We start from the raw sequence: 27,769 nt of genomic DNA, 5'->3' as shown, positions 1-27,769 counted from the left end.
GAAGGCACTCACTAGTACCACATGTGAGTATGTTCTGCAGAGAGAAATACATGCTGCTTTAACTTGATACATTGCCTTCTTTTGTGGTAGTCTGTCCATATAAACAAACTCCTAGGATGGGCATGCTCAGTTTACCTCACATAAAAATTATTGGCAGGGTTTTTCTCCAACTAGTGGGAGTGTTTCTGCCCATTTACGCTTGGTGAATTTTGCCTTCAGCTCACATCAGTACGTGATCCTCAGAAAGACCATTTCTGTTTGTTCTCATCAGAAATAACTCAGGGAAAATAAATAGTGCTTATTTAGGATTTGGCAGCATTCACTTCGATGCTGTGCAAGAAGTTATTTCTGTCATATATAACTTGGAAGTTTATGCTCCTGCTTGAGTTGTGTCCGAATGAATGTGGGTAAGATGGTGTGCTGGGGACACCTGGGCTGGCAGGTAAGCCCCCATGCAGTCTCTTGCTCACTGTGGGATGGGGGAGAGGATCAGAGGAGCAAAAGCAAAGAGAGAGAAAAATAAAATATAAAAAAAAAAACGTGGTTCAAGATAAAGGCAGTTTAACAAGTGAAGAAGAAAAAAAACAAATCCACAAAACACTCAAGTGATGCAAAAGCACCACCAGCAGAGGGATGCCCAGCAATGGCTGAGCAACGGCTACTTTGGAAAAAATACCTCCAGTATACCCAGTACAATCTCCACCCCTTACTCCATACAGTTTTCGTGATATTCAGGCCCTACAATAGTCAGCATATTTTCATCATACACACAGATACTATTCCAGGAGTCTATGGGCTGTTCCCATTTGAATACCCATTCAGTTCAGCTATTCTGTTCCATTTGAATAAATGGACAGAGATGCTCTTTTTGAAAAACTGAGGGTGGTAAAGCCCAGGTTTCTCACAGAGGTTGTGGAGAGTCAGTCTCCATCCTTGAAGCTGCTTGAAACCTGCCTGGGCATGGTCCTGGGCAACCTGCTGGGGGGGATCCTGCATGAGCAGGGGCATTGGGCTGGGTGATTTCCAGAGGTGCCTTCCTGCCTCAGCTGTTCTGTGAAATTATGTGGGATTTTTCCTCTTAAGGAGGAGAAAAGGATCTCCTTTTCCCGCTTTCTTGCTTCCTATCTTCCCCTGAGGTATTTTTTATTGGTCTTCTGAGAAAACAAGTCAGTTATTTAATATATAGTCGTATTTTTGTATTTACAGTGCAGCTTCTGCTACCAAATGGTGGGTCTCAAAAGCTAAATCTTTGTAAGCATTACAAAGAACAGAATTTCTAAGTAGATGGTAATATAAAACTCCAATTTATGCAGTCATTTATAGAATAATACCAGGCAAGGTGTAATCTGGGGGAGTTTTTTAATATGAGCAGTAATCTGTGTTTCTAGAGCGTAGTGTGTCTGGCATCCTGATAGGAAAACAAGGAGAATCATACAATGATCTTGTCTGTGTTTGGGTTAGTATCATGGGACCTGGGCATACTGAGCTTTATATGTTTTGAGAGATTTCAGGGAGGACTTTGCACTTTTCCTTACTACTGTCTGCAATCATCAGCCCTGTAACTCGAGGTCTCAGGATGCAAACAGGAGTCAGAACAGAGACTGGTTTCAGAGAACAGCGAAAGAGAGGAACATTTTGAGCCATAAACTACCATTGCATGAGCACTGGAAACATATTCAGTTACTATTCAATATTTAATGTACACATTCAAGCAGCATTTGTAGCCTTACCTGGAAAAAAAATAATCACGTGAGTCCTCTTTCAACATTTCCACTCTAGACAAAGTAGTGCCCTTAGTGGGTAGCCTGCAGTCATTTGGATGTAGGCAGTGAGTTGCTCCTAGCCTCCTGTTGAGCAAGACAAGACCCGGTGATGCTGCCGGGAGTTCTAGTTTGGGACTTGGCAGAGAAGTCTGGTCCTATTCCCTGCAGAAAGGTTTGTAAATCCTTCAGTTTTATACCACTGACTGGCTCTGGAGGGCTTTTTCTTTGCTTTTAGTATTTATTCAACAGACCTGTTTCTTCCTTCATGCAAGCACTGGTAACACCTTTTTTTCCCCCACCTTTTTTTAAGGTAAAGTCTAGTTAGTGTGTTCAACATCACCCTTTATATTAACTATAATTTCAGTACTGATAATAAATAATTGTTGTAAAAAGCTTTGAAGTAGAATGTGAAAGCTCCCTTAAAGAGAACCTCCAAGGCCTCACTTGTGTTTCTGTGTGCTTCTGTGGTAAGTGAGATGGATTGCTGACAGCAATTCTGGCACTGCAACAACTGCAGCAACAAAGAGCAGTGTGCAGAGACCACACTGGGATGGAGCATACTTACCCCTTCATCTCACTTCCTTCTTCACTGACTTCCTTCAGGGTAAGGGAAGTGAGAGAGTGTGAGTGCATGGAGCTGTGACCATTTTGTTTTTAAAGTGCTTTTTTTAAAAAAAAATAAAAATAAATATATATATCTTCTTCTCACTATCACTAAATACTTCTTACTCAATCAAATTTAGAAGCAAAACTGTTGGTCCCCTGTCCCCCAATGGAAACATGATAAAAAAAAAAAAAAAATCTTCTTTTCCCTCTCCTTTCCCTTTAAAGTGCTGAGAGAGGAGATTTTGCTGTAATAATGATCGCAGTTGTCAGCTGCAGCCATGGAAATCTGCACCATAGAGGACAGTCAGCTGCACAAGGGTCACGTCTTTACTACAAGGAAACAACCATTCGTTCCAGACACTTTCTTTTAGATGTGCCCCTGGCTAATTTGAATTTATGAGAACTACGAGTTGAGATGATGATGGGGTTAATCCATATTTCTTTACATTATATAGAGCTATCAACAGCTATCAGCTGTCTTTCAGTTAATTCAGACTTGTTCATTTCAGTTATACAAGTGTATTTTCATTCAGACTGAAGAGATCACTGGAACACGATTTTGAGGTGAAAAGAGGTTGCAGCAAACCTAGGAAAACAAGGGCTAAGTAGCTTAAAAGGATTTGTTTATTCAAAGGAATAAACTTGGTTTATTTTTTGTAATGAGTCACATCAGTTTTAGATAATATTACAGTAATAATAAGTTTTCCTAAATATTTTTTATTTAAATGGAGGTGTTCATTTCAGTGATTATTGTAGTCCTCAGAAAATGAAATCTCATCTTCCAGCTGTGTTGAAATGAAGTTTCAGATGAGACCTCCATCGCTTACATGCTGTGGTAAATAATTTCTCTCTGTATAGTTTAATTATCCCTAGGCATTTTTAAAGCTCTGGGAACTGATGTTGATATTCTCACTCCATCACGTTGTGGTCTCGTGGTGCTCATAAAGGTTGCTTCTGCTGTGTCCTGGAGTGGTGACCTGCAGTGCTTCAGTGTAGTTTCACTGAATTTTGGAGACCTTGAGGAGTTGTCTTGCTTTAGGTATGCTTGCTTACCTGCAATAGCTGATTTACCCAAGTTTAAATATTTTTAATGTTTTCAGCTAGAAATGCAAATATAAAAGTAGCATGTCATTAATTAATTACAAATAGAAGTATTTGAAGAAAACTGAGCAATAACCAAGTGGCAAAAAAGACTTGGTCATTAATGGGTTGTAATGGGAGAGAACAGGCTTTTTGTTGGTACTGCTGTTGGTACTGCTGCAGAAGTGTGTGAGTGAATTTAATTCCTTTTTCTGACAGCTTTGCTGTTCTTTTTTTTTTTTTTTTTTTTTTTTTTTTCCCACCAGTAGTGAGGTTGTAGGGATGAAGTGTAAGAGGCAGGTTCTCATTTCAAAATCCACTTGTGTTTAAAAGGAATCTGTATGAAATACATCAGGAGGATGGAGGTGAGAACATCTCCAAAGTAGATGTTGCTACATCTGAAACATAATATTGCAGGTGCTATTTTAAAATAATCTGTAAGAAGTCTGTACGTAGTCAGAAGAATAATCTTTCTTATACAAAATGCAGAGACAAGACTTTCTTGTCCAGTTTTTGCTGCTAACTACATTTGTTAGGATGTGCCAGGCAGCACCAAGTAACCTGTTCTCTGAGGATCAGCAATTTTTAGCCAAGTTCAGAGCTGTGCTGAATTTGGGACCGGGCTGAAATGAAGTTGTTGCTTAAGCTTTTTTCTTTTTGTGTGCCTCTGTTATTAAGAACTAGACAGTATTGGTAGTGTTGGTACTGCCAGGAATAAAGAAAGAAACAGCAAAAGAACTTGGAGGCCCTGCGTTTCCTCCTGGCTGCAGAATGGTCCTTGAGAGAGAGAAATAAACAGCCTTTTGATTTGGGGGTGAGATGGGGGACCCTCGTCCGTTTCTTCCTGTTCCAGTTGGTTGCTTGCTCTCTAGCTTCACAGTAAAAGAGTGAAATGAAAGGCTGTTGCTACAGACAGGACATCTGAATGCGTCCGAATTTAAGCCAGTTGCTAAGAAAACCATAGGTTATGTCCCAGTTCAGAAGGTATCGTTTTTGCTCTGTCTTGATTTGGCAGTACTACTGAAGAAAAAAAGTTCAATTTCAAGAGTGGATTTTAAAGGCATAAATTTATTTATTTATCTATTTATTTATTTGTGTAGCAAGTCTTAGGTGCTGCTCCTCAAACTCCTGCTGTGATGCTCTTTTTGTTTTACTTATAATGTGGCTTAAAGTTAGATCTCTTCTGAATCTGTTCTGAAGGAAATTGCCTTAGAATGTAGAAATTGAGTCTCATCCCGTGGATGGCAGAATATTGGCCCTGGTGAGAGGAAACTTTTCTCTTGGTTTGGCTTGGTTTCATTTTTATTGTTAGCTGGTTTTCTTTTTTGAAACAACCCCTAAGCAAAAAACACAACTTTGCTTTCCTGTGAAACCCTCAAATAAGCTCCCCCTACTGATAGCTAGTCCTCTCACAAAGTGACCACACGGATGCTTTGTGAATGTGTGCTGCTTCATTTTAGGACCCTCTATGGGTAATAAATATCTTAATATTTATTAACCTGCCTTTGGACTACTTTTGAAATTGTTGGAGACAAAAAGACTCCATTAAAGATGATTTATTCCTTTGCAATTTTATTTTCTTTTATAGTAGCTTTCCTGAGAAATGTGTTGAAAAGTTTATGCTTCACTCTGCTTATGGAAACAAATGTAACTCCAGTAATGAATAGCTTTTCAGTGAATATGCAAGCTTTTTCTGCAGAGAAACACTTCAAGGCAACCCTAGACAGAAATACTAGCTGTGTAGATCTGAAGAGTATCTTCAGCATATGAGTATTGTTTTCATTTCTGATCTTGTTAGTCAGAGGTCTTAAAAACAAAACAAGGCAATTCAGATGTTAAGATTAGAATAAAATTATGCCTATACTTGGAGAAGGGTGATTGGTAAGAGATCAAATGTTTTATTATTTCTAATGCAAAAACGTACTCCCAGCTGATAGTGCAGCTCTGTGCAGCTTTTTCCATGTTTCTTCTAATAACGTAGTACAGAGTGAAGCTTTTCAGAGATGGTATATTAGTTCTTGGTTTGATAAAGAAGATTGCTGCTTTTTTTTTTTTTTTTTTTTTTTAAATTTCATGCAGACCAGATGTATTGTACTTTTAAAGGGAAAGGAGTTTGGTTTTGTAAAGCAGATAACACCCTTATGGTGTGTGGGGGATCAGACCACAGACCATACTATACCAGTGGTCTGTTTCTGTTGGATTAATAGGAACCTTAATGTTCTTGTAAAAGATGCAGGAGTAAATTTGTAAATGTTAGATCGATTTCTTCCTGCTTACCGTATGTCTGGTATCACTGGGAGGTTCCGGGTTTGCAGCCTTTTCTGTGCACTCCCTGCTGCTGTTCCTTCAGACACTCAACCCTTGAAACAGAAAGAATGGTAAAACTGAGCTGTATTTGGCATGTGTTAATAACTTTTTGAATGTATGGATTACATATTACACATACATATTACACCCCTCCTCATTAGTTATCCTTACATGACAATATTTTTCCTTGAGGTGATGGGATGGATTTCTTTATTTTTCTGTTCTTATTTTTTACTCTTGTGGCATGGACCAGAAAGTTTGTAAGGATGTTGGTAACAAATCTGAGGGAATGCAGAAGAGCTTTTTCTTTCCCGATTAACTTACTATTCTGGGAGAAATCACTTTCTGATTTTGAGATCATAACATCCTTCTTGAGAAGATGGCTTTGGAAAGGAGATGTTAGTGGAAAATGTTCTTCTTGCATGATGCCCACCAGATAAGGTAGCTCTGACATGGCCATCGCCTCCTAAATCTATGTCACACCTGGCACTGAATGCCTGTGGCAGATCTGACCTGAACCCTGCTTTGTGTCTGTCCTGTGACCTGGGGCAGACATGAAGTTTTTGGCTGTTGGCCCTTATTTTGTCTGCTACAACCTCAGGAAGTGTGGCCAATAAATTTAAGCATCCGCCATTCATGTGCATGTTTCAGATTATTTTTTTGCCAAAACTGTGTATTGTGTTTTTAGCAAGCCTAGGTGTTACAAATCAGAGTTTAAATAATATGTATGTATACAAAAACACAGTTTTTTTTTATTGTATATATTATATTGCTATATGATACACACACGCATATATATAATATTGTGTAATGTCTGTATATGTGTAAATGGATCTCGCTTGGAAGAACAGAGCATGCCTCCCTGTGTTTGGGATGCGACTCTTAAGCATACAGGGTGATTTTATTCTCAATGTGTGTGTGTGCATCAGAAGGCTGAACATCCTGTGCATGTTCCTGAAGCTGTATGAGCTATGATAAACTCTTAGTGGCACATCCTTTTCCATCAGAGTTTAGCCTGTCACTGTCAAAGGCTAAAAATACCTTGTATTTTCAAAAATAGACCCATCTTTCTAGGCTCATTTAAACAATGACCTTTTTTTGTGTGAAGCAACAGGAGTTTTTCGGTTTTCCCACTTAAAAGTTTTATTACAGGAGCACCTAGAGATTCTGTGCAGAATTAAGGGTACTGTTCTAGCTTGTATGCAAGCGCTGCCAAGGAGCCACTTACATTTTAGCTGGATGAGAAATGCTTTTGGAATAAGGTTTTCCTTTGAGAAGTGGTATGGTTAGAAGTATTCCCTTCTTTCTCGCTGTGTTAGCTGTCTGTGTGCAGTCATTCTTCGCTGCTGACGATGACTGCAAGATTATAATTAGCTGAACTCAGAAAGTGAATTAAAAACATGTTCAGAGTGCCTGGAAGAGAAGGGATTCACTGGGGCCCATAACCATTAGCTGCTGTTATCCTCGAGTGATAGGTAAATCTTAATGGCTAAAGAAGTCTATTTGAAATGTTTTTAGAGAATATTAAAAATTTTAAATGAGATGGGATGTATTTTTTATTTTTTTTTGAGTTCAGGCAGTAATAAACTAAGGTCTGGCAGATCATGGTGCAGGCATTTAGTAAAAGGAGCATGCAGATAAGATTGACTAACATGGCATAATGATCTTGGGATTTAACATTTGTTTTCTAGCAGGCTGCTTCAAAGCAAGAATCTTAAACATCTTTTATTACTGCACCAAATGTGTGCTTGTAATGCACACTAGTGGCTTGTGTACACCTCCTAAGTTTTGTTATGTAAAAGAAACTTGAGTAGTATTATCTCTGAGTTAGGATGTTTAAACTCTATATAACTTTCTGCATTAATGTCCAGGAAAGCCCTGTTGGCATACAGCGTGACTGTGCTCCATCTGCGGGGAGAGCTGCAAAACCAAGTAACATCACTAAATTCAGGGTAAAAAGATCAGCTTCAAAAACATGTGGTTACTGTCGTGCACATGTGAGTCTGATGTCAGATCTAAGAAGGCTCGTTCTGGTTTGGAACTGAAGAGGAGGCTGGTTTTTGTTATTATTTTTTCATTGAATCTTAGAAATCACGGCCTTTCTGTAAGTTTGCAAGTTACACCAGAAAGTTTGTTCTGTTGGGTGGTACTGCTTGGGCAAGAAGAACTCTTTTGCCCTATGTAGGTGAGGAGAAAAAATACTTGGGAATAAATATCCATGGTGAATAAAACAATAGCAGTTCTTGTGGAGGCTGCTGCTGTTACTTATGTTGTATCTGCTCTATAACACAGCCTCCTGAAAATATTTAGTGAAGTGATTTGTGGCTTCTGTAGGCCTGGAAATGTGCTGTCCCTGTGGCATATGGTCCAACCATTATCTTATGTTACATTTTTTTCTTCTTTCAACTCTCATCAGTGTCACCAGTGGCAGCACTCCTGTTAGTGCTTCTCGTGACTGCCCCATCTTTTCTTTCCCAATAGCGGTGAGGGATAAGAGGGAGAAAACCAGTCTGACCTCAAGGAGTGTGCAAGTGTGCTTTCCATGTTCAGACCTGTCCACGAAACCTCTCTAATCTTCACCAGATACTCAAATTACCTTACTCCTTGATGCTGAGGGGGCTATGGTAAAGGACTTCTATACAGGATGCTCAGCTTTACGGTGAGTCCACACTTGGCACAACTGCTCCAGTTTGCTGCTTTGCCAATTCCTCACTAGCTATTTGTCAAAGAAAAGGCGTGAAACGTGGTTCTAGCCAGACTTCCTGGTTTATCATCTTTGACATAACTTCTCATGTTAGTTATGGCTCAGTTCTCCATGTAAAAGTTTGGTCTTTACTGTTGGCTTAAAAAAAGTTGTTGTGGTGGTTTTACTCAGGTGGGCAGCCGAGCTCCACCACAGTCCTTTTTGGCGCCCAACGTGGGGCGCCAAAAAAGACTGTCGTGGTTCCGCTCGAGTGGGCAGCCGAGCTCCACCACAGCCGCTCTCTCACTCCCCCTCCTCAAAGAGGAATGGGGAGAAAATATGTGAAAAGGGCTCAAGGATTGAGATAAGGACGAGAAAATCACGCAATAATTATTGTAACGGGCAAAACAGACTCGGCATAAGGAGATAGTAAGATTTATTGCCTACAACTAACAAGCAAGAGAAGTGAGAAAACAAAGGAAAAAAAAACAAAAGCACCTTCCCCCCATCCACCCTCTTCCACCTCCTCCCCCCGAGCGGCGCAGGGGAACGGGGAATGGGGGTTATGGTCAGTCTACAGCACTTCTTCTCTGCCGCTCCTTCTCGGTCACTCTCGTCCCCTGTGCTGTGGGGTCCCACCCACGGGATGCAGTCCTTGATGAACTGATCCGGCGTGGGCTTCCCACAGGCAGCAGCTCTTCCAGAACTGCTCCAGATATGGGTCCGTACCACGGGGTCCATCCCTCAGGAGAAAACTGCTCCAACCTGGCTCCCCTACGGGCAGCAGCTCCTGCCAGATCACCTGCTCCTGCGTGGGCTCCTCTCCACGGGCTACAGGTCCGGCCCAGAATCTGCTCCGGCAGGGGTCTTCCACAGGCGGCAGCCTCCGTCGGTGCAGGGCCACCTGCTCCACCATGGTCTCCTCCACGGGCTGCAGCGTGGAACCCTGCTCCACCGTGGTACTCCATGGGCTGCAGGGGGACATCCTGCTTCACCATGGTCCTCACCACAGGCTGCAGGGGACTTCTGCTCCGGCGCCTGGAGCACCTCTCCCCCTCCTTCTACACTGACCTTGGCGCAAGGCTGTTCCTCGCTCCTCTCACTCTCCCGGCTGCTGTGTGGCGCAGCGTTTTTTCCCTGTCTTAAATATGCTCTCACAGAGGCGAAAAACAACATCGCTTATTGGCTCGGATCTGGAAAACAATGGGGCCCTTCCCAAACATGGGGCAGCTTCTAGATCTTTCTCACAGAAACCACCCCTATGGCTCCCTGCTACCAAAACCTTGCCACGTAAACCCACTACAGTTGTATGTGATACAAATAAGAGAAGCAACAGGCCTTAATTTATACTTGAGAGATTTCTGCTTTTAGAGTATCTTCACGAGATGGTGCTGGAACACTTGGCTTCTTTTTGTGCTGATTTTTCTTGTTTTCCCTTGTGAAATGAGGTTTTCCTAAACGTTAAGACTAGTATCAGTCAGTGATGTAATCAAACTCTTGCAGGATGGGAATAGGCAGCGTATATGTGGATGCAATGAATGAATGGAAAACAGGTACAGATGTTGTGTGTACCCATGGCGTGGGTACCATGAAACATGTACCATGTTCCAGAACAGTTTTTCATTGAAAATTGGGAGCGAATATCTTGGAAAGAGTTGAGGAATATGAGAAATGAAAATGCTCTTAAATACATGTTTCTAATGTTTTGAATCACAGGATGGTTTGGGTTGGAAGGGACCTGAAAGCCCATCCAGTCCCAACCCCCTGCCATGGGCAGGGACACTTCACACTAGACTAGGTTGCTCAAAGCCCCATCAAGCCTGGCCATAAAAAAAAATCCCTATCCTTTTAAACCTTTCCTGGATGGAAATGGGACTTCAGAGTAGGTAGAAATATTAGGAATATATATGAATATTTATTTAGTTCTGGCAGGTCATGTTGTCTGGCAGAATTAATAAATGTGACTTACTGCCAGGAGTTCTTGTTTACAGGAATCCTTTGGGAGTTGTAGACTTCCATGAGAGTAGTATGCCCTTAATTTACAGTAAAAGTTGAAAAACATTAATTAGACTTGCTTAAATGAGTGGCTGTTATTCCTGCTGCTGGGGTGTGGGTGTGGGGACTTGATGGTGAGTGTGGCAAATACAGCGGACTTTTGTGTTTCAGAGGTCTCATATGAGGACTTAAATTTTCCTTTTTTTCTTTTTTTCTTTTTTTTTTTTTTTTACTCTGAAAACTTGTGAATTTCGGGTTGGTTGTCACATCGTTTCTCTTTTTGTATGGGCTTGTGTACTTACCATCATAAATATGCATGAGGAGATTTTGTATGCATGCATGTATATAACTTTGTTTTTTCACGGGATTGCTAATCTTTTTGGCCTACAATAAGTAAGAATATCAATCAAAGTTTAAAAACAGCGTGCAGTACAGAAGCAAGGATAATTACTTTCTGCTTTTTGTTAACAAGCTGTTCTTGCGTTCAGTATTTACAGCTGTTACCAATACAGTTTTGCTGTTTCCACTGCTCCGTCATTTCAATGTCCTAGTTGCACCAATCTGCCTACAACCACTAGCCCGATGTGAAAGGGAATTGAGCCGTGGTTAATTTTTACGAGTATTTTATGGAATGTGAAGCACGCTACTTCTGATTTCTCAAAAATCATTTGTGTCAACCTCTCTTCTAAAGCTGAAGAGCATTAATAGCCTTCCACCACTTGAGTGATGATGGGAAGATCTGTACGTAGCTTCTAAAATTGCTGCCCTTTGCAGAGGTTCAAATTTCATCCTGGTAGCTTGGATGTGGGATGAATGCCATTACGATTTGCTATGTTAGGGATTTGCTGGTGCTATTAGGTAACGCTAGAAAACATGCTAGACACTGCATTGCGCAAAAGGGCTCTCGTGTTTCTCTGGGGTGAAAGAAGACTTCAGTTATTAACATCATTAGACAAAAATGATATGTCATTTTTGAAATACTTGTTGTAAGTCGACAATTCAGAATGCGTGAGCTGGTGGTTATGGAGCTGGTCCTGTTTCAGAGCCAGGGAGCAGGTCCCAGTGAGCCACTTTCTCCCAAGCCTGCTTTTATGATGTACTTTGTTCCCTGCTTGTTTTTATCAAAAAGCAAAATCTGAACTCGAGTCTAGCTTTTTAAGAGTTCTGTTTTTAATTTCTATAACGTGCTGTGCTAGTGATACCAAAACTGAGGTGTTTCCGAATAGGTTGGAGAGCAGAGAAGCAGCAGCCTTTTATTGTTTTGCAAGGGTCAAAGCACTGCTAATGTGCTTGGATACCATAGTGATGAGTACTATAAATACCCAAATACGTGAGCCAGCAACTGGAAATAAATTTATAAACACTAAATTCTTTCCATTATCAAAGGCAGCAATTGAAACATTCTCCGCTCTCCCACCTCTGTCTCTGTGCTCACAACTGTGCACACTGGAAAACAAACTGGGCACACAAGCCATCTGTCTAATAATTTTCGTGGCCTGCTGAGAGAAGTGATCGGCAAACTTTTAAAAGAAAAGTTTAATTCTGATTGCTCTTGTCAATCTTGTTAGTTGTTTGTAGACAGCATGCCTCTCATGGTTTACTGCTGCATTTCGTAGGCATTAGTGCTCAGAAGACTGTGAGCAGTGTAGGTAGCAGCTCTTGGAACAACTTTGCAATTCTCGTGCCATATGATCTGCTCATTTAAACGTGAAAGCTGTCCTCAGTAATGCTGGAGATGCAGCGGGTGGGCGGGGAGGAGTGCAGGCATTGAACCAGCATCCCATTCAGGTGCTGGGTCATCCATCCTGGCAGGACTTGCCATGACAAACCGGTTTCTGGGATTCGATCACCATCACTCTAAAACTTCTCTGAGGAAGGAAAAGTTTGTGTCTGTTTGTTGTCTTCTCTTTGTTTTGAATGCTTTAGCATTTTCTCATCTTGAATGACTGTAGAAACATCTCAGAAATACAAGCTGGAGTTTGGTTACAGTTCTCTTCTCTGCAGGGGACCAGGTCTTTTAACGTGAGAGTGTTTATGGCATGTGGAGCAAGTGTTGTGTTTCATACCAGGGAAGATGGATTTGGTGGACCAAATGGTGCCTGACATGTATACAAGTTGGCAAAAGAACTTCTGATCCTTCAGGATGAGATACATTATTTTAAAACTCTTATCATATTTAATGATGTACTCTTTCTTACCCTTGTGGTTTAGCTGGATTTGTCACTTTCATTTAATTAGTGTGTGTTATATTTTCTAAAACATGTCAGGGCAGTCAACTCCGTCCTCTCCTCAGTGTAGGCAGTGAGGAAAAGAAAGCAATTTAAAAGCGACATTTTTTTGTCTTTGTTTTATATGAATTGCCAGTGAAAGAATGGGGAAATAATAAATTGCTGTTAATTTTTCTTTATTTTTTAGTTTAGTTCATCTATTTATTTATTTATTTTAGAAATGATTGCAAAACTAAGTATTCTGTTCAGGAAAAGCCAGGATAAAAGACTGTACTGGGTATTACACAGTTCTCTCCTAATTTGGTATCTGTTTATAATTAAAAGCAGATCTTTCAGCTGGTCTTTTTCCTTCCAAAGAACACAAATGGCTCTCAATTTCCAGACTATTTCCAAAAAAAGTGACTTACAGGTCCAGATGGCTCGTAGGTAAGCACTGTTACATAACTACCATTGCTTTGCAGGCAGGCTGCTAGCAGGTGAAAAAGAGCTGGTAAGCATGAAGATATGTGTATATATTCTTACATCCAGGAAAAATTCAGAGCGCCAGTGTTCAGATGGCAACACTTATGAGGTGATTTTTTTCCTCTTGCCTCTAGAATTGTATTTTGTGACTTCTTTGATGATGGACATAAAAAAAAAAAAAAAAAAAAAAAAAAAGAAGTATAGTCTCTCTCTGGAGAGGAGGCTCGTCTTTTACAGTGCAGAAATCCTCCTAAGAGTGCAAGATTTAGTTCTAAATATAGCTTCTGAATTAACGCAGCTAATTTTGTCAGTGTATTATTCACATTTGCTCAAACTGTCAACTGTCCTCTAAGAAAAGCCAAATTAAGTCTTCAGAGCACGTGTGGGGAAGGTGGGGGTCTTGGATGGGGGGCTGTTAATGGGCATTACAGAAACGTGAATCCCTCTTCTTCGCTTTATGTTGTAGGGAAATTAGAAATGGAACAATGTTCAGTTATTGCCAGTCCTAGAATCATGGCTTCACAAAAGAAAAAAAAAATATTAAAAGCTAGAGTCAAAATGGTGAAAGCCAGGTATTTCATGAAAGAAAGGTGCAAGAACATTGAGGTTATTCCACATCCGTTTATTAGATTTTAATCTGTTTTGTAAGGTAGATTTCAGTGGCTTTTCCATGTCTTCTTGCCGCTGTCATTTTCAGAAATATTTCTGTTAGTAGCAGGAGTGTCAAATTCTCTTGGCAATGTCAAGCTTTTTGTTGCAGTAAGGTAATGCTGAGGACTGCTGGTGCCTGGGTTTTGCCCCCACCCTCCAGTTCCTTCCTTCGGTTCTGCTTGGACTTGCTGTGCTGGGAGAGCGTGCAGTATGCCGGGGGAGCGTAGGGAGCAGTGGGTGGAAACAGCTCAGTTTTACTGAGAGATGTCAGGCGAATTGTAATGCTCGGCATCCAGTTCTCCATACGGGGAATGAGGACAACGATGCTTCGTTTTCTGAAGCATAAAATGTGAATTCATCTTTAGGATGTAGAGTTACGCTCAAATCCAATTTATAGTTAATCCTGTGTGAATAAAGAGCTAGTTCAGTGTCACATTCTGCTCTTTTGTGTATTTATTTTATGATCTTATTTTCTTTAATATCTTGCTTTTTCCCAAAATTTGGTAAGTGATTACGTAGACTGAGCCTGATGGGTCCATATCCCATCCAGTCGCTATGAACGTGCTACTCCATCACCACTCGGGGACCGGCATCAGAAGGGGACAGGCTTTCCCAGAGAGTTAAATTATCCTGGAGGCAACGGGGGAATTTTTGGGATTCCTGGGGATGATGTCTGGCCCTTGGAAGGGATTACTGCTCGATGCGGGCGCTCCCAAACCACGTGAAGTAAATTGCATGTGGGACATGCACGCAGCGGTGGGAGGGCTGTGTGAGGAGGCCCGGCCTGACCCGTGCCTGTGGCGGGGAGGAGGGAGCGATGGACTGGGATATATCACACCAGGCAGAGCAGGGGCAGCGCCTAGCACCTGCTTCTGCCTCAGGGAGGATGTCTTCTTCCATCGGCTTTAAAGCTCGGGCACCTGCACTTGTGTCATGGAGGTGCCTGTGTGGTGTGTGGAAGGGTCACCCGTGAGGAGCTGGGGCTCAGGGCCCAAAGTGAGCGCACAGAGGTAAGCTGGGAGCATGGCTACTGCGTGTAGGGCTGAAGTGGGGGAGATTAGTAGAGGAAATGGTGCTGAGTACGAGGCTGGGAGATACTGAAGATGAAGGTACGTCTCCTTTTCCACACCTGCACAGCCTGGCGTAAAGCTGAAAGCTGCTGCTCCTGTGGGACAAAGCTGTTCTCGGTAGCCTCTGAGTACAGAGAAGGGGGCTGCTGCTTACCGGTGAGCCCAATGGGTACCAGACCAACCCGAATATGATATTCTCAAGGCAAAGACCATTTTAGTAAGAACATAGATTAAATTTACACTAACAAATAATCTCGAAAACATTGCCAGGAACTCGTCTCCTTGGAAGTTGAAAGTCCTAAATAGAGTTGACATTAAGTTGTAGACTCTGTTCCTGGTTGTACTTAGGAATAACACATAAGGGCATGCTAAACACTGTGGTCAGGAGCAACAGTTTGAACTGCTTGGAATTACTGTGGTTTGTGGGAACCCTCAGCCTGGCTCTGGGCCATTGAGCTAGAGGGAGGAGTCCTGCCTGTTCATCGCACGTGCATCTCCCTTCTCTTTGTGCCTTAGCTGAGGTGGTTTTGGTGCTGAAAGGCGTCAGGTTGGCCGATGGGGGAGTGCTGGTGTTAGAGATGGGACCTGGAATAAGTTAGGTGCAATATTGTAAATAAGTTTCCTTTGGAGCTTCGGAAAGTACAACTTTGTTGGTACAGTGAGGTGGAGTGGTAGGCATGTTCCCATTGCTGGATGTTACTGAAAAATACCTGGGGTTTTACCTCTCTGGAACGCAGGGATGGATTTGTTCAGATGGGCCAGGTTATGTTTTTTTTTGGACAGTCATCCCCAGGTGGGGATGAAGAAATAATGCCAGCAAAGGCAGTATCTGGTGGCTATTGAAGTGGCATTTGTGGCGTGGATATGTGGCTGACTGGGAAATAAACATACATTGTGACATCTGTATTATCTTTTTTACCTTTAACCATTACTTTTTATGAAGGTTCCTAGGGGCGTATTTGATTTCTGCATGTCTTCACTTTTAAGTGCTTATTGTTGAGGAAAATGGAATTGGAAGCTATAGGCAGCCTTCACAAAAAGGCAAAACAAGTTGAGATCTAGACTTTAAGTTGAAAAAAAAAGAAGAAAGAATCCCTGCGGCAGTGTAAGTTTTCAGTCATTCTTTCATTTCAGCAAAATGGAGTTGCTGATTACGTGATTGCTGTGCTGGAACATGGCTTTATCCTCTTAACTGGGGGAAAAAATAGAACCTGTTAATCTAAAAATCATTCTACTTAGTTATGTAACTATTGCTTAAAAATAGCTCCAGATTGCTGGAAAAGAAAGATTTGATGATATGGGGTAGAATATTTCTCTTTTGTTCAGCACATATAGAACATCTACATTTTTTATATAATGTTCAGTACTATTTTGTGGTGGCCAGTTGCCTGTTACTCGCATGTACTCCCACAGCAGCATCCTGCAGCCCAGCTCTCTATCAGATACTGTGCTGATGCTGCTATGAAATAGCACCAAAGCTGAATGCTGAGGAGTTTGTGGACAGAGAGGTACATGGAGAGAAAGCACTGGGGGTGGGGTGTCTGTTCATGCAGAGAGGTAGATGCTCCTTGCTGAGTGAGCTAACTTTGAAACCAAGTGTTCAGAAGCTTCAGAGCATCCTTTATTGTGTTGTGTCTGTGGACATCGCAGTTATATTTGACTGTGGGCGCATGGTATCCTTGGGACAGGGAAGTAAAACACGTAAATTAAGAAATTTATAGTGTTTCTGGTAAAAACAAGTTCATTTTTAATGCCTACTTTTATTTAAACATGCTCTGTTTTCTCATTTAAAAAGTCTTTATGTAGACTAGGTTAGCCTTCGTCTTTGCAGATGAGCTTAGCAGAGAAATCTGATTCAGAAACCCAGTTTTCATTTTGGATTGCCATTGCAAACTTGGACCCATGAAAAGTTACTTATGCCTTGTTTCTAGTGCTTGGGGTGGAGTGAAACTTGCTCTTAGGCTTACCTTCCATTTCCTTTAACCTCTATAAGTCTGTGAAATCTCTTCTATTTCAGTAAAAACAAACAAACAAAGAATCCATGGTATTTCATTTGCCCGTTTTTATGACATGCTTCCAGTGGATCCGCAATTCCACATTTCTTTGACACTGACAGTGAGAATAATTGAGTGCAGCAAGGAAACCCAAATAGTCTTGCAGTAATTGACTCTGCTCTATTTTTTTCTCTCTGCTGAATAATCTCCTGGCTAACACATTTCCCCTGCAGCTTTATGATTTATGCGGCCCTTTGTTAAAGCTGTCCTTGCAGCACAGGTGTGATACCTCACTTGGTTTTGGAGTGGCAGCACGACGCTTCTGTACAGTGCTTCTCTCCTTTACATTCAAATGTTAAATCATCTTCTGGACGTAGGGATCACGTGGGTGGGCTTTTTGACCCAGATCTGGCTCAAAAAGGTAATGCATTTGTTTGAAGATGGCTGGCTGCTGGAGTTGTGGACTCCTCTGCATGTGTGTATCTAGGGCATGTTAAAGCTTCCGTCCTACTGGAGGAGATCCCAGGATTTTTCCTGTACAGCTCATATCTGTTTGCCTTTCCTTTGTTGATTTGTTTGTGAGGTTTACCTTTGTTTTATCCTGCTAAATTCTTTCTGTTGCATTGGTTTGGTACGGTCTCTCTGAAGTCAACCGCTACAAAACACAAACAAGTTTTTGTTAAGATTAATTTGAGGAAATGCACTGAAAGTTTTTATCATTTGAGACCTCTGATGATTCATTATTGCCAACAGAGGGCTTAGGCAATTTTACAAGCAGGATGGCAATCGTTTCACCTGGTGTTGTCTTACACCAAGTAATCATATACCGCAAGGGAATGTGTATTAATTTTTAATGAGGGGCGGTTTGGATGACAGGTTGTTCTACCAAGTGTCTTTTAACTCCTTTGGGAACTTTAACCTCAAACCTTACTGCAACAGGACATAGGAGAAAATAAACAGTTCCTGCTGTGCACGCCTCTCTTAAGCTAAAAACCACTAAGCCAAAATGTATGACCTTCCAAATCTCCATCTTGTGCTTCTTTTTGGCACTGGTTCTGGTTTGATTACCGACGTGCAAGTCTGTGGGAAGGTATTCAGGTTGCCTCTCTGTCAGCTAGTGACAAAAGTGATTAAATTAGGGAATTTGGCTCTTGAAATGGCCACTGGAAGCCCGGAGGCTGATTTGTGGTACTGAAATGAGGTTATATGAATATGCTGTTGTTCTCTGTGGCCCGTTGTATCATTTAATTGTTTGTCCTTGCTGCTTCAATCTTAACAGCTTCACTGGGGTTTTGCCAGGACTACGTCTCGGGAGGTGAGGTGGAAACCTGCCGTGGTATACACGGGTGACTTCTCACATATGGGACAGCATTTTTCAAATAAACCAAAGCTGGAGAGGGTCTGCGTTGTCCTGTTGGTCAAAGAGCAGGCTCCACACAGTATTTCAGTACCCTACCTACTACAATTGAATGTACTTTTAGGGTAAAAAGCGAAGTAACTTTTACAGAGCCGGTTCCTTTTCCGTGCTGTGACCTGGGGAGAGGCATGTAAATGTGAACGAGGCCGGGTGACCTTTTCTGTGGTATGCCGAAAACAGGCCTTACCTGGTATATGGAAGTAGTGAAGTGTGAATAAAAAATTCTCATTACAAGTAAATAATTTTCTTCTGCTCAGTGACAAGGTGTAGTTTCGGTTTGCTCAGTGACAATCGGTTACTGTGTTCAGCTTCGTTAACTAACGTTGGAACATCCTTGTCTCCCGCTCGCCTGCTTTCAAACCGTGTGAAAGGTGAGAGTGTCACCCTCGCTTCTCCCACCCAGTGGGATCCTCGCTATCTTACCTTCCCTGCCGCTTGCCAAGGGGGTTATGGAAACAGTGAGATGTGGCAAATGGGAACAAGGTAAGTCTTTATTTGAAGAGGAGGAGAGTAGTGAAGATACACCAAATGGCCAGTCCATGAGGAGTTAGGTGGGACATGTTAGGAAAGTTTCTGCTGAAGTATTTTACGTACGTAGTTAATGTTCCTGTTGTTTGTAAGGATGTCAAAGGAGCATTTTACTGTTTGCTGGAACTTGGTGTTACCTCTCTGTTTCCTTCCGAGGGCAAGTGTGCGTACTGCCCTTGTACGTCTGCGAACAGCTTCTGTGCTCCTGCCCGCGCTGCTTCCTGCTCTCTGCTGAAAAGGCTTTAAACTCCTCTTGCACCATTTTTTTGTTTTCTCTAGGTTGTAGGAGGCCTGTAAGGGTGGCCTCTGAGTTCTCTCTGCAATAACTTGCTCGGGGTAGTGGCTTTGCTAGTGTTTCATCACACGTCTTTGATGATGCTGTTTGAAGGGAAATAATAAAAGCAACAAAATTGCTTCAGTTTTTGAAAATCCTGTCTCAGCTGCAGCCCGTTAAGTTTGTTTTTGTAGTTTTCAGGCTTGTACTGTTCATTCTGTTAGTGAACTGTGTAGATATTAAATTACTTTAACTTTTAACGCTTGCTAGCACTTTTTAGGTGCAATTGCATTTTTTGGTATGTGACACAGTGGATTACAGGAAATAATACAGGAATTGGTTTATTCGGAGTGGAAGAACTGGCCCTGAGAAGTTCAATGCACTTCTGTAAGACAGAAGCGTTATCCCAGTACAGTAACTGGTGATGCTGGAAGCCAGCAAATTTGCGTGTTTTTTTTTCTTTTTTTTTCCAAATATGTGGGAAAAAAAAATCATTATGTGAACTTGCCTCTGAACTCCATGTCACTGCTTTTGCTTTGAAGGCATGACTGTGACACAGGCAACTTGGTTTACTGACAATGTTTTAATATGTTAAATACTAAAATACTGTTTGGTATTAAAGTAATACTAATTTAAAATACTAGCATTTTATTAGATGCAGTTAATACTTCAAGAATATTTTGCCAGTAATATGTTTTTTCTTTATTGTTTTGGTTTAGTTTCTTGTTATTTGTTTATCTGTGAGGGTTTCACTCTCCACACAGAGCTGTTCCAGGTCGGAGCAGCGCTCCCCAGCCTGCAGTGTTTCCGTTTCTGATCCGCTTTTCTGTGAAGCCTACTCGTGTTTGTTTATTCTCTGGAAGAGGCTTGTTTTCAGAGACTTCCTCCATTCATTCAGCTCCTATTTCAAGTTTATTATGTCAAAACAGGAGTGGAGCTTGTGAGGACAGCCATGAGGATTTCTACACAGGAAAATAAAAAAGAAACAACCCAAAGCCAACCAACCAAGCAAACCAAACCGTCCTGTGACTGGTTCCTGCATGCTTTGGCTTGCAGAGTGCGATGAGTTGGTCTCCACAGCGCTTTTGGTTAGGGCTGGCCACCTGCCTGTTGGTTTCGGGATCCCTCCATTGGCTCCTGATGACCCCCACAGGCTGCATCCATGCAGTCCCGTTTGTGAGTAGGTGGGTGGGGAACGCAGTGCGGCATCCATCTTGCTGTCACGGCACCTCATCCTGCAGCCTTGGCTTTGCTTTCTGACCATTGCCCGAGAGAGCTGAGATGCTTCAGGCATGGCTGAAAGCAGCTGTCCCGCAGCAGGCTGGCAGGAGCAGCCACTGCTGGCAGGGTGTGAGGAGCGCCGGCCCGCTCGGAGCCGTGGGCTGGGCCCGCGGGGTTGGGCTGCACAGCTGGAGGCTCCTCTGGAAGAGCTCAGATTCCAGTCAAGGGGTATAACAGTGGTCTGGCTTCCCCCGGTTGTCTCCTGATCAATTAATGAGAATAATTCAGCTTATTTTGCTGGTTTGGGGTACTCTGTGTCAGTGTTGTGGTGGGGGGAGCGGGAAGGAAGAGAAGGTCATCTGTTTTTAATACCGGCGTTTTCTCCGTGGTCAGGGCTTTCTAATTATAGCCTGGATAAAATAGCAAATATCACATTTCAAAGTCATTCACTCAGGGAAGGTCTCTGTTTTCAGCAGTGTTATGTACACATGCATCCCCATAACATAAGCATCATAAACATTTGGGGTTTGATTGGTATTGGGGAGTTGTACTAGCCCGTCGTTCTGCTGTGTGGTAACGTTTTGGGAGCAGTGAAGAAACTGTTAGATACAGAAGTGTGAGCTGTGGATGGGGCTTCTTGAAGCACTCATTTCATTTTGCAGCTAGAGAAGTTGTTCAGGTTGCAGCGAGCCTTCCCGGCCTCTCGTGCGTTGGGAGCGGCCACTGGGCAGCAGATGAGGATGTGAAGTAGCCGAGTAACAGACGAGGATGTGAGTAGCTGAGTGAGGCCTGAGAAGTGGCCTCGGGGTTTCTTCTGGTAAATGCAGTTGGCACTAGGGATTTAAGAACAGCACAGGGACACGTAAATAAGGAGGAGGAGTTCATTAGCTCCGTGTCAGATGGTTTCTTCTCCCCCTTTTTCAGAAGAAAGTCCCTGCTGTGCTCTCTCCCATTTAAATGAAAGTTCTGTGATCAGGTTTGTAGTAAAACCAAAATCAGGTCCGGTTCATCATTTTCTGTGCCAGGTATGCAGTAGTAATGTAGGTCAGAAGTGTAACACAAGGTAGTGGTAAGGCCATATGAAATGCTCTTCGTTTTTTTTTATTCCGTCTTCTGCTGTTATGCGATAGAAATCTTGTACCATGTTTTAAAAACACATTTTTTCCTAAATCTCTCATTTCTGTGTTCTGGGAAGAATTTTAACAGCTGTTCCAATGTGATGCCAGTTTGGTAGGTGCTCTAGGGAGCTTTGTGGTGGGCAAAAGAAAAGAAGTGATCGGGATAATTGAAAAGCAAGATTTGACATGTAATCCTGATGCTGTTCAGAGGAAAACCTGTAGAAATTTGCTCTATTTTTTTCTCCTATATCCAAAAGTTTTCTTTAATGAAAAGAATGTTAAACACTGACAGACTCTAGAGATGTACGGGTCATGTTTAAGAGTGTTTGCAGCCTTCAAATAAAGCCCGTCTCAGTGAGATGAAAGCTGTTTAAGTCATGCTGAGAAGAGAGCACTGGTTTATTCTGAACTTGAGGCATTTGCTTATGCGTGACTGTTTGCATGAAGTCCTCTTTGGCAGGGTTCGGCCAGGTGGAGCTTCTTGTTCCCATTACGTCCCTCTGTCAGGATAACCCAGCGCTGGAACAGGCTGCCCGGATGACCTCCAGAGCTCCCTTCCAACTTCAGCCATTTATTTCCAGGACTACGGAAGTTACCTTCTAAGCTTCACCCTGCTTTTGGGTTCTCTCATTTCCAGTATAATTTCCGAATTTCATGCCCTTTGTGCTGCGGGGAGGTATTTCAGGGAGCAGACTGGAGCTCTTTCCAGCTGAGCCTGCAGCCGAGGCAGACTGAAGCAATATGCTCCGAGAAGAAGTGTGAATCTTCTCATATGTTTCAGTGAGCGCTAATGGGAAGACTAATTAGGGCAACTTGAAGCCAGATTTGCCGTGTTTCAATTTGAAACAAATTATCAGATCTATCTGGATCTATCAGATGGTGTATGCCAAGCTTAGGGCCGCTTGAAGAGTTAATCAGAAGTGAGGAAAAGAAGTTTAGGCCTAGCTTGGGACTCCGTTTTTCCTTGCTCTACTCCAAATACAATTTGCCACTTGTGAATAATGTGAGTGCCTGCTGGTGCCCAAGAGAGGGCAGGAAGGCAGAGCTGAGAGAAGGAGCTGCTTATTATGCTGTGGGTTTTTTGTGGGATGTGGAGTGTGGCTGTGTTATTTTGTGTTGTGCTGCAAGTGGGGAAGTCTGGTCCCAAACAGGGAGGAGCAGGCGAGCTGGGAGTAAGGATAACTTGATTTTATAGCACAGAAAAAGAAGCACTGCCCTTCCTAAAATTTTTCACACCATTGGAAGATGTTGAGCCCCTGTTGTCTTCCAACACCATTGGAAGACGGGAACCCCTGTTCCCATCTGTGGGCATGGTTTGGTGCATCAAGTGTATCCTCAGAAAGTGTGCCCAATTAGCTAGTAATGTGTTCTGGCCTCCACCAAATCACACTAACCTGCTGTAGCCATCAAACCGAGTGTGCTAGCTGTACTTCTAGATCAATTGGTTGGTGTTTTTTTCTTCTTTTTAATTGCACTACCCTTACACCAGCTGACAGGTCCCAAAGAAGTAAGTTCTGCCTAGGTTAGGCTGAGAGAAATAACTAGAGCGTATCTGTCTTGCTCTGGGTCAGAAAGGACCCCCAAAGGATCACGTAATCAGAGCACATTTGTTCTCTGGGTCTGCTCTAAACCTAACGAGCGACAAGAGCTTGGTCAAGGTCCAGCCCTGTGACCCGGTGGGAGCTGATCCTCTCTGAGCGGATTAGGTGCCTATTTCTGGTTGCCCACAGCCCGAGGTGATGCTGAGCGCGTGGTGCTGGGGCTGTGGGAGGCCTCGGGCAGTCCTCAGTGACCTCCCTGTGCCTTGCTCAGCTTTGCTCTTCTGTCCCCTCCTCAATATCACCTCACTGATTCCTCTGTCCTTGGTATTTCGGCTTGGGATAGATTGCATAAATTATGGTATGTTGTATGGGCCTGTAAATAACAACATCTGAAAGGACTCAATTTTGTGCAGATTTTTTTTAAAGCCAATCACCTGGGGAAATGTAATTTGAAAAAAGCAAAATCCAAAAGGGATGAATAGTGCTGTCTGAGAGGCTGTCACTAAGCTGGCTTGCCTCCAGCACTTCCATTTTGCAAAGTGCATTTCGTGAGTTGTTTCTCCTCAAAGAAGGAGAAGAGGGGCAATGGAAGAGGAGCCAGACCCGGGGCTCCTGAGCTGGGATACTCGTACCATTTGTGGCATAAAAGCTACTTATGGCTGTGTGGGGAGGGGGAGAAATCCTACCTGCAGCTTCCTGCTGCCCACAGCCTGGTAGCTGTGTCTGGAGCTATCCCCATAGTACAGCTCTCTTTTTGTAATGACAGCACCTGGAAAAAGTAAATTAGCTCTCATATTAATAGGTTTCCATTGTCATGATCTAGAATGGTTCAGAAGGCCCTTTTTTGTCCACAAACCCATTTCCTTTTATGTTTGCATGTCACCTGGATTTTGATGTCTTGCTGTCTTGGTGCTGATGTTAGTATGGGTTTTGTATTGTACTGACGTGCCGAAATCTTTCTCCCCAGATCATTCAACGTCAAGTGGTACGTCCTCGTTTAAGCCCAGCCGATCACTGGTTTCCATTCCCACTGCCCATGTGATGCCGTCTAATGCCAGCTCTTCACTTTCCAAACACAGGGAAGCTTTCACATCCGACGGCTCCAAATGGAGTACAAGCTTCGTCCGGTCGGGAGGAGGCAGAAATCCCAATGTCCTGGACAATTCTCTTGACATGAAGGGTGCAAGACCGGTAAGGAAATGGTCCTCCTTGTCCAAGCTCAGCTCACCAAACGCCTTCAGCCAGGACGGTAGCAGTCACTCAGTGGACTCCAGGACTAGCAGCGACAAAGCCGTGTCACCGCAATTAAGGACAAATGGGCCGAATTGTTTGCATGATAGCATGGAGCTCTTACAAATCGAGGACAAGGAGCTGGGGAAGAAGCGCTCTTCTCTGCTGGACTGCAAATACAAATTTGAAACGTGCAGCAAAGACGACTTCGTTTCAGATTCCTCGAGCAGGAGACATGCCTTAGACTTGACCGCCTACAGTGCCTTACCCGAGAGCCAGCCCGTGGCTGCCGGCTGTGAAGCTTTCGGGCAGAGATACGCCACCCTGGGGCAGCAGGCTGTGAGCGGAGCCCCCATCCAGCCGGCCGTCAGGACTCAGATGTGGCTGAAAGAGCAGCTGCGGGCAAACCCCCTGGACTGCAGGGCTGCCGAGGAGCCTTACGGGGTGGCTGCGTGGCATGTGCAGCCGCTGGAGGATTTGAGGCCAGGGGGCGAACAGCCTGTGCAGGTAAGGCCAAAGCTTGGTGTCTGCTGCCATCGTGTGGCATCAGGCGCCGCAGCTGAGGAGCAGAGTCGGGCTGTTGTCAATAAAACAGGAAAGGGAACAAGTCCCCCTACCCAGGTGGTGGTGGTTGTTTTAAACTTCGGCTGGGGTTGCTGCTGCTCTTTTCTCAGTGTTATTTGGCTGCCAGTAATTTTATTCCAACATCTGTTTACAGTTTCGTTTAATTCGACGTGCCTGTCCACATGAGACTAGCATCTCATTCTCAGTCTGGATGCAGTAAGAGGTTTATCAAATGATATTTTTAATAGCTCTTAAAGAGAGCTTTTGGTTGCAGCATAGCGGGGAAAGTGTGGATGTCTATTGTGATCTGAATTGGTTTGCAGAGGCTGCATCTGCACACATAGCAGTAAGACTGATATCTGCATACCACAAGAACAAATACCCAGTATCGCTATGCCCAGGACTTAAAAACTGAACTCTGCCTGATATTACTGCTTTTTTTTTTTTTTTTTTTTAACTAATTAGCGGACTACTATTATTGGCTCTAATCTGGTTTATTTGAATAATACATAGTTTCTTATGTGTCGTATTTGAGGACTTTTTATATGGAAAACATCGAGCATGTGATTTTAAGAGGCAGATACAACTTTCTAACGTGATTCACAATCTTTGTTTTTACTTCTTCACCTAATGGGAAAAGATAGCTCGTGAAGTACGTCAGCATTTGCAATATAAATGTTCAAGTTTACTTACGTTGGTAAAATTGTCTTGCCAGAAAAATCCCAAACAGATTAGAATAGATAATGTTTCCTGAAAGGATATTGTCTGAGCGAGGGTAACTTAACTGTGTGTGAAAATGCTTTTTTCCTCCAGTCTGCAGATATATTGGGCCATTTTCAAACAGTTGCACTCAAATTTTGTTTCTTCCTCTGCATTGAAGGAAAGACTGACAAATTCAGAGGTTCTCAGGGCTCAGTTGTGCTCTTAATGATGACCTGGATTATTATTAACTTAAAAAGTTGAAGGTAATTTATATTAATTCTTAGGGGTTCCTCTGACAAAATGACATTGTTCCAGGTTCGTCTTACAGGTGCTTCGTCACTCCAGCAGTGCCGAAATACAGCGTTTCCTTTTTGTATGCAGGCAGAGCTGCATGTTTGGAACAGAAGAAGTCCTGTATGCGTATAACATGTATATATCATTGTGGTTATGACTGCAAAACTCTCTACACAGTTAAAAGGGAATTGATGCTGAGCCGTGCTCTGAGGGCAGAGCCAATAGGGGGAGCACGAACATCATTTATCTTTTTGGCTGCTTTCATGAAACGGTGCGGCAGCTTGGCAGGGTTTTGAGCTTGTAACGCTTCAGGTTGAAGTTTCACCTAAAAGCGTTTGTCTTGCTCCTGTTACTTTCATATCCGGATTTTGCATGCGGATCAGTCTGTGTCACAGGATCCAGACAGGATCCTTGCGTCCTCAGCTGGGCTGTCAGCTCCTGGTCAGCCCTTAAAGCTGACCTTAAAGCTCCTTGAAGCTTTTCTCCGCTTTTCCCTCTCCCAGTTGCAAGGGGGGACCGCAGGGAGCAGGATGGTACTGATGGGCAGGGAGGAGCTCTGTGGCTCTGACATGCACTTTGCTGGGATGGTTTGGGGTTGTGGTGATGGGCCTTGAAACGTGGCCGGTCAGATTCCCTCAGGGGAGAGGATGGGGTTGTCAGTAGGACCCCACGAAACAGAAAAATAAAGCGTGGGCAAGAGCTGGAGCCTTTGGGCTCCTCCAGGTGTCCTCTGCTGCTACCCGCCACCTTTCTGCCTGGAGCTTACAGCCCTAACCAGGAGGGAGGACAGAAGAGGTGAGGAAAGGAGAATGTTGTTTTGACACAATATTATTATTATTTTTAAAGATACCTCATCATAAGTATAATAATTTTCCATAGATATTTTGTAGTATTTAGTAATTTTCTTTTCAAAACTATGCAGTCTGTGCACACCTGGGAACCGAGATGGTATTATTTCTGAGAAAATAAATAAACTTACCATCCTAAGTGAAATATATACCTAGGAAAGAGCGAGAACAGAAGGCATAAGAGTGTTTTTTTTTTTTTTTTTTTTTTTTTTTTTACCCCCCAGAGGAAGCTGGTGAATTAAAATAGCACCACAAAATCCTCAATAAAATTCTTCTGTTTGTCTTTTCCTGTTAGTGGGTAATATTTGTGGTATTTCACTGTTCGTAGGTAAGCATGTATGCTGATGGAAATGTGTTTTTTAGAGGACTGAAAAAAAAGGCATTTATCGTAATCCTGCTTTAAAACTGTCATTGCCACGAACAGAAAACAAAATGAACTTTGCTTTAAACGATGAACGCAGAGCAGCTCTGTGTGTTTTCTAGGTAGGCTGGTGGAGGGAGTGTAGAGAACAGCTGGCACTAAGAAAGTAAGGACAGCCTACAGCTAACTCCTGAGTTCATTTTGAGGACTGATCACTCAGGAGTAGCTACTGGGCTTAAAAAAAATCTGTAGGCAGTTTTATTAATATTATGCTCATAACAGACTAGTAGAGACCTTCTACCCTGCTAAATTCTGAATTAGAGTTTATGTTAGAAAATAAGATTTCTTTTACGATGAGCTTAAATTCAAAATGTATTACAGCCCTTAAAAGCTGTTCCAGGATCACTGACTGTCAGAATTGAAACTCTTCACTTCCTTTAGAGGCTGGATGTGACTGAACCCAGCATCTACCTGTTGGTTTCCTATCAGGCTTTGCTCCCCGAATTAGAAAGCCTCTCATGTGCTGTTCCCCTTCCAGTTGTAAACCATATGTAAAGCATTTACTCGACTGAGATCCTCCTTCAGGGCAGGCTGTGATTTACAGCAGTAGAAGAGATGGTGTAGATCTGCAAACCTCAGGGAGGGTGCATTGTTAATCTGTGGTGTGATGTGTGCGGGTTTCTGGAGGAAATCTTCAAGAAGGATCTGGTCTGTGCTTGTTGCCAAACATCACGGAGTTATGTAAGAAAGCTCTTCTCTCCCGGCAATGTGCACTGTTCAATGCAAACATTTCGAAGATGAGCATTCTCTCATTCTCCTACACACTTCCAAG

General features: G+C 42.8%; 1 protein-coding gene across 2 annotated transcripts in view; it reads left to right on the top strand.

Moving 5' to 3' along the window:
• Positions 1 to 27,769, top strand: part of CEP85L (centrosomal protein 85L) — a 112,625-nt gene that overhangs the window by 22,014 nt on the left and 62,842 nt on the right. Inside the window, exons 2-3 of one of the 2 annotated variants that reach the window (XM_084285154.1) lie at positions 23,906 to 23,923; positions 24,018 to 24,675. In XM_084285154.1, the coding sequence (XP_084141280.1) occupies positions 24,112 to 24,675 (564 nt within the window). In that variant the 5' untranslated portion in view covers positions 23,906 to 23,923; positions 24,018 to 24,111. Of the gene's footprint in view, positions 1 to 23,905; positions 24,676 to 27,769 lie in introns of both variants that reach the window. The other variant, XM_084285153.1, reaches the window with a different exon arrangement.

The sequence above is a fragment of the Netta rufina genome (assembly GCF_964035555.1).
Source record: "Netta rufina genome assembly, chromosome: 3".
NCBI classification, from domain to species: Eukaryota; Metazoa; Chordata; class Aves; order Anseriformes; family Anatidae; genus Netta; species Netta rufina.
Note: the sequence above shows the minus strand (reverse complement) of the source record. Positions and strands in the feature narration are given on the sequence as shown.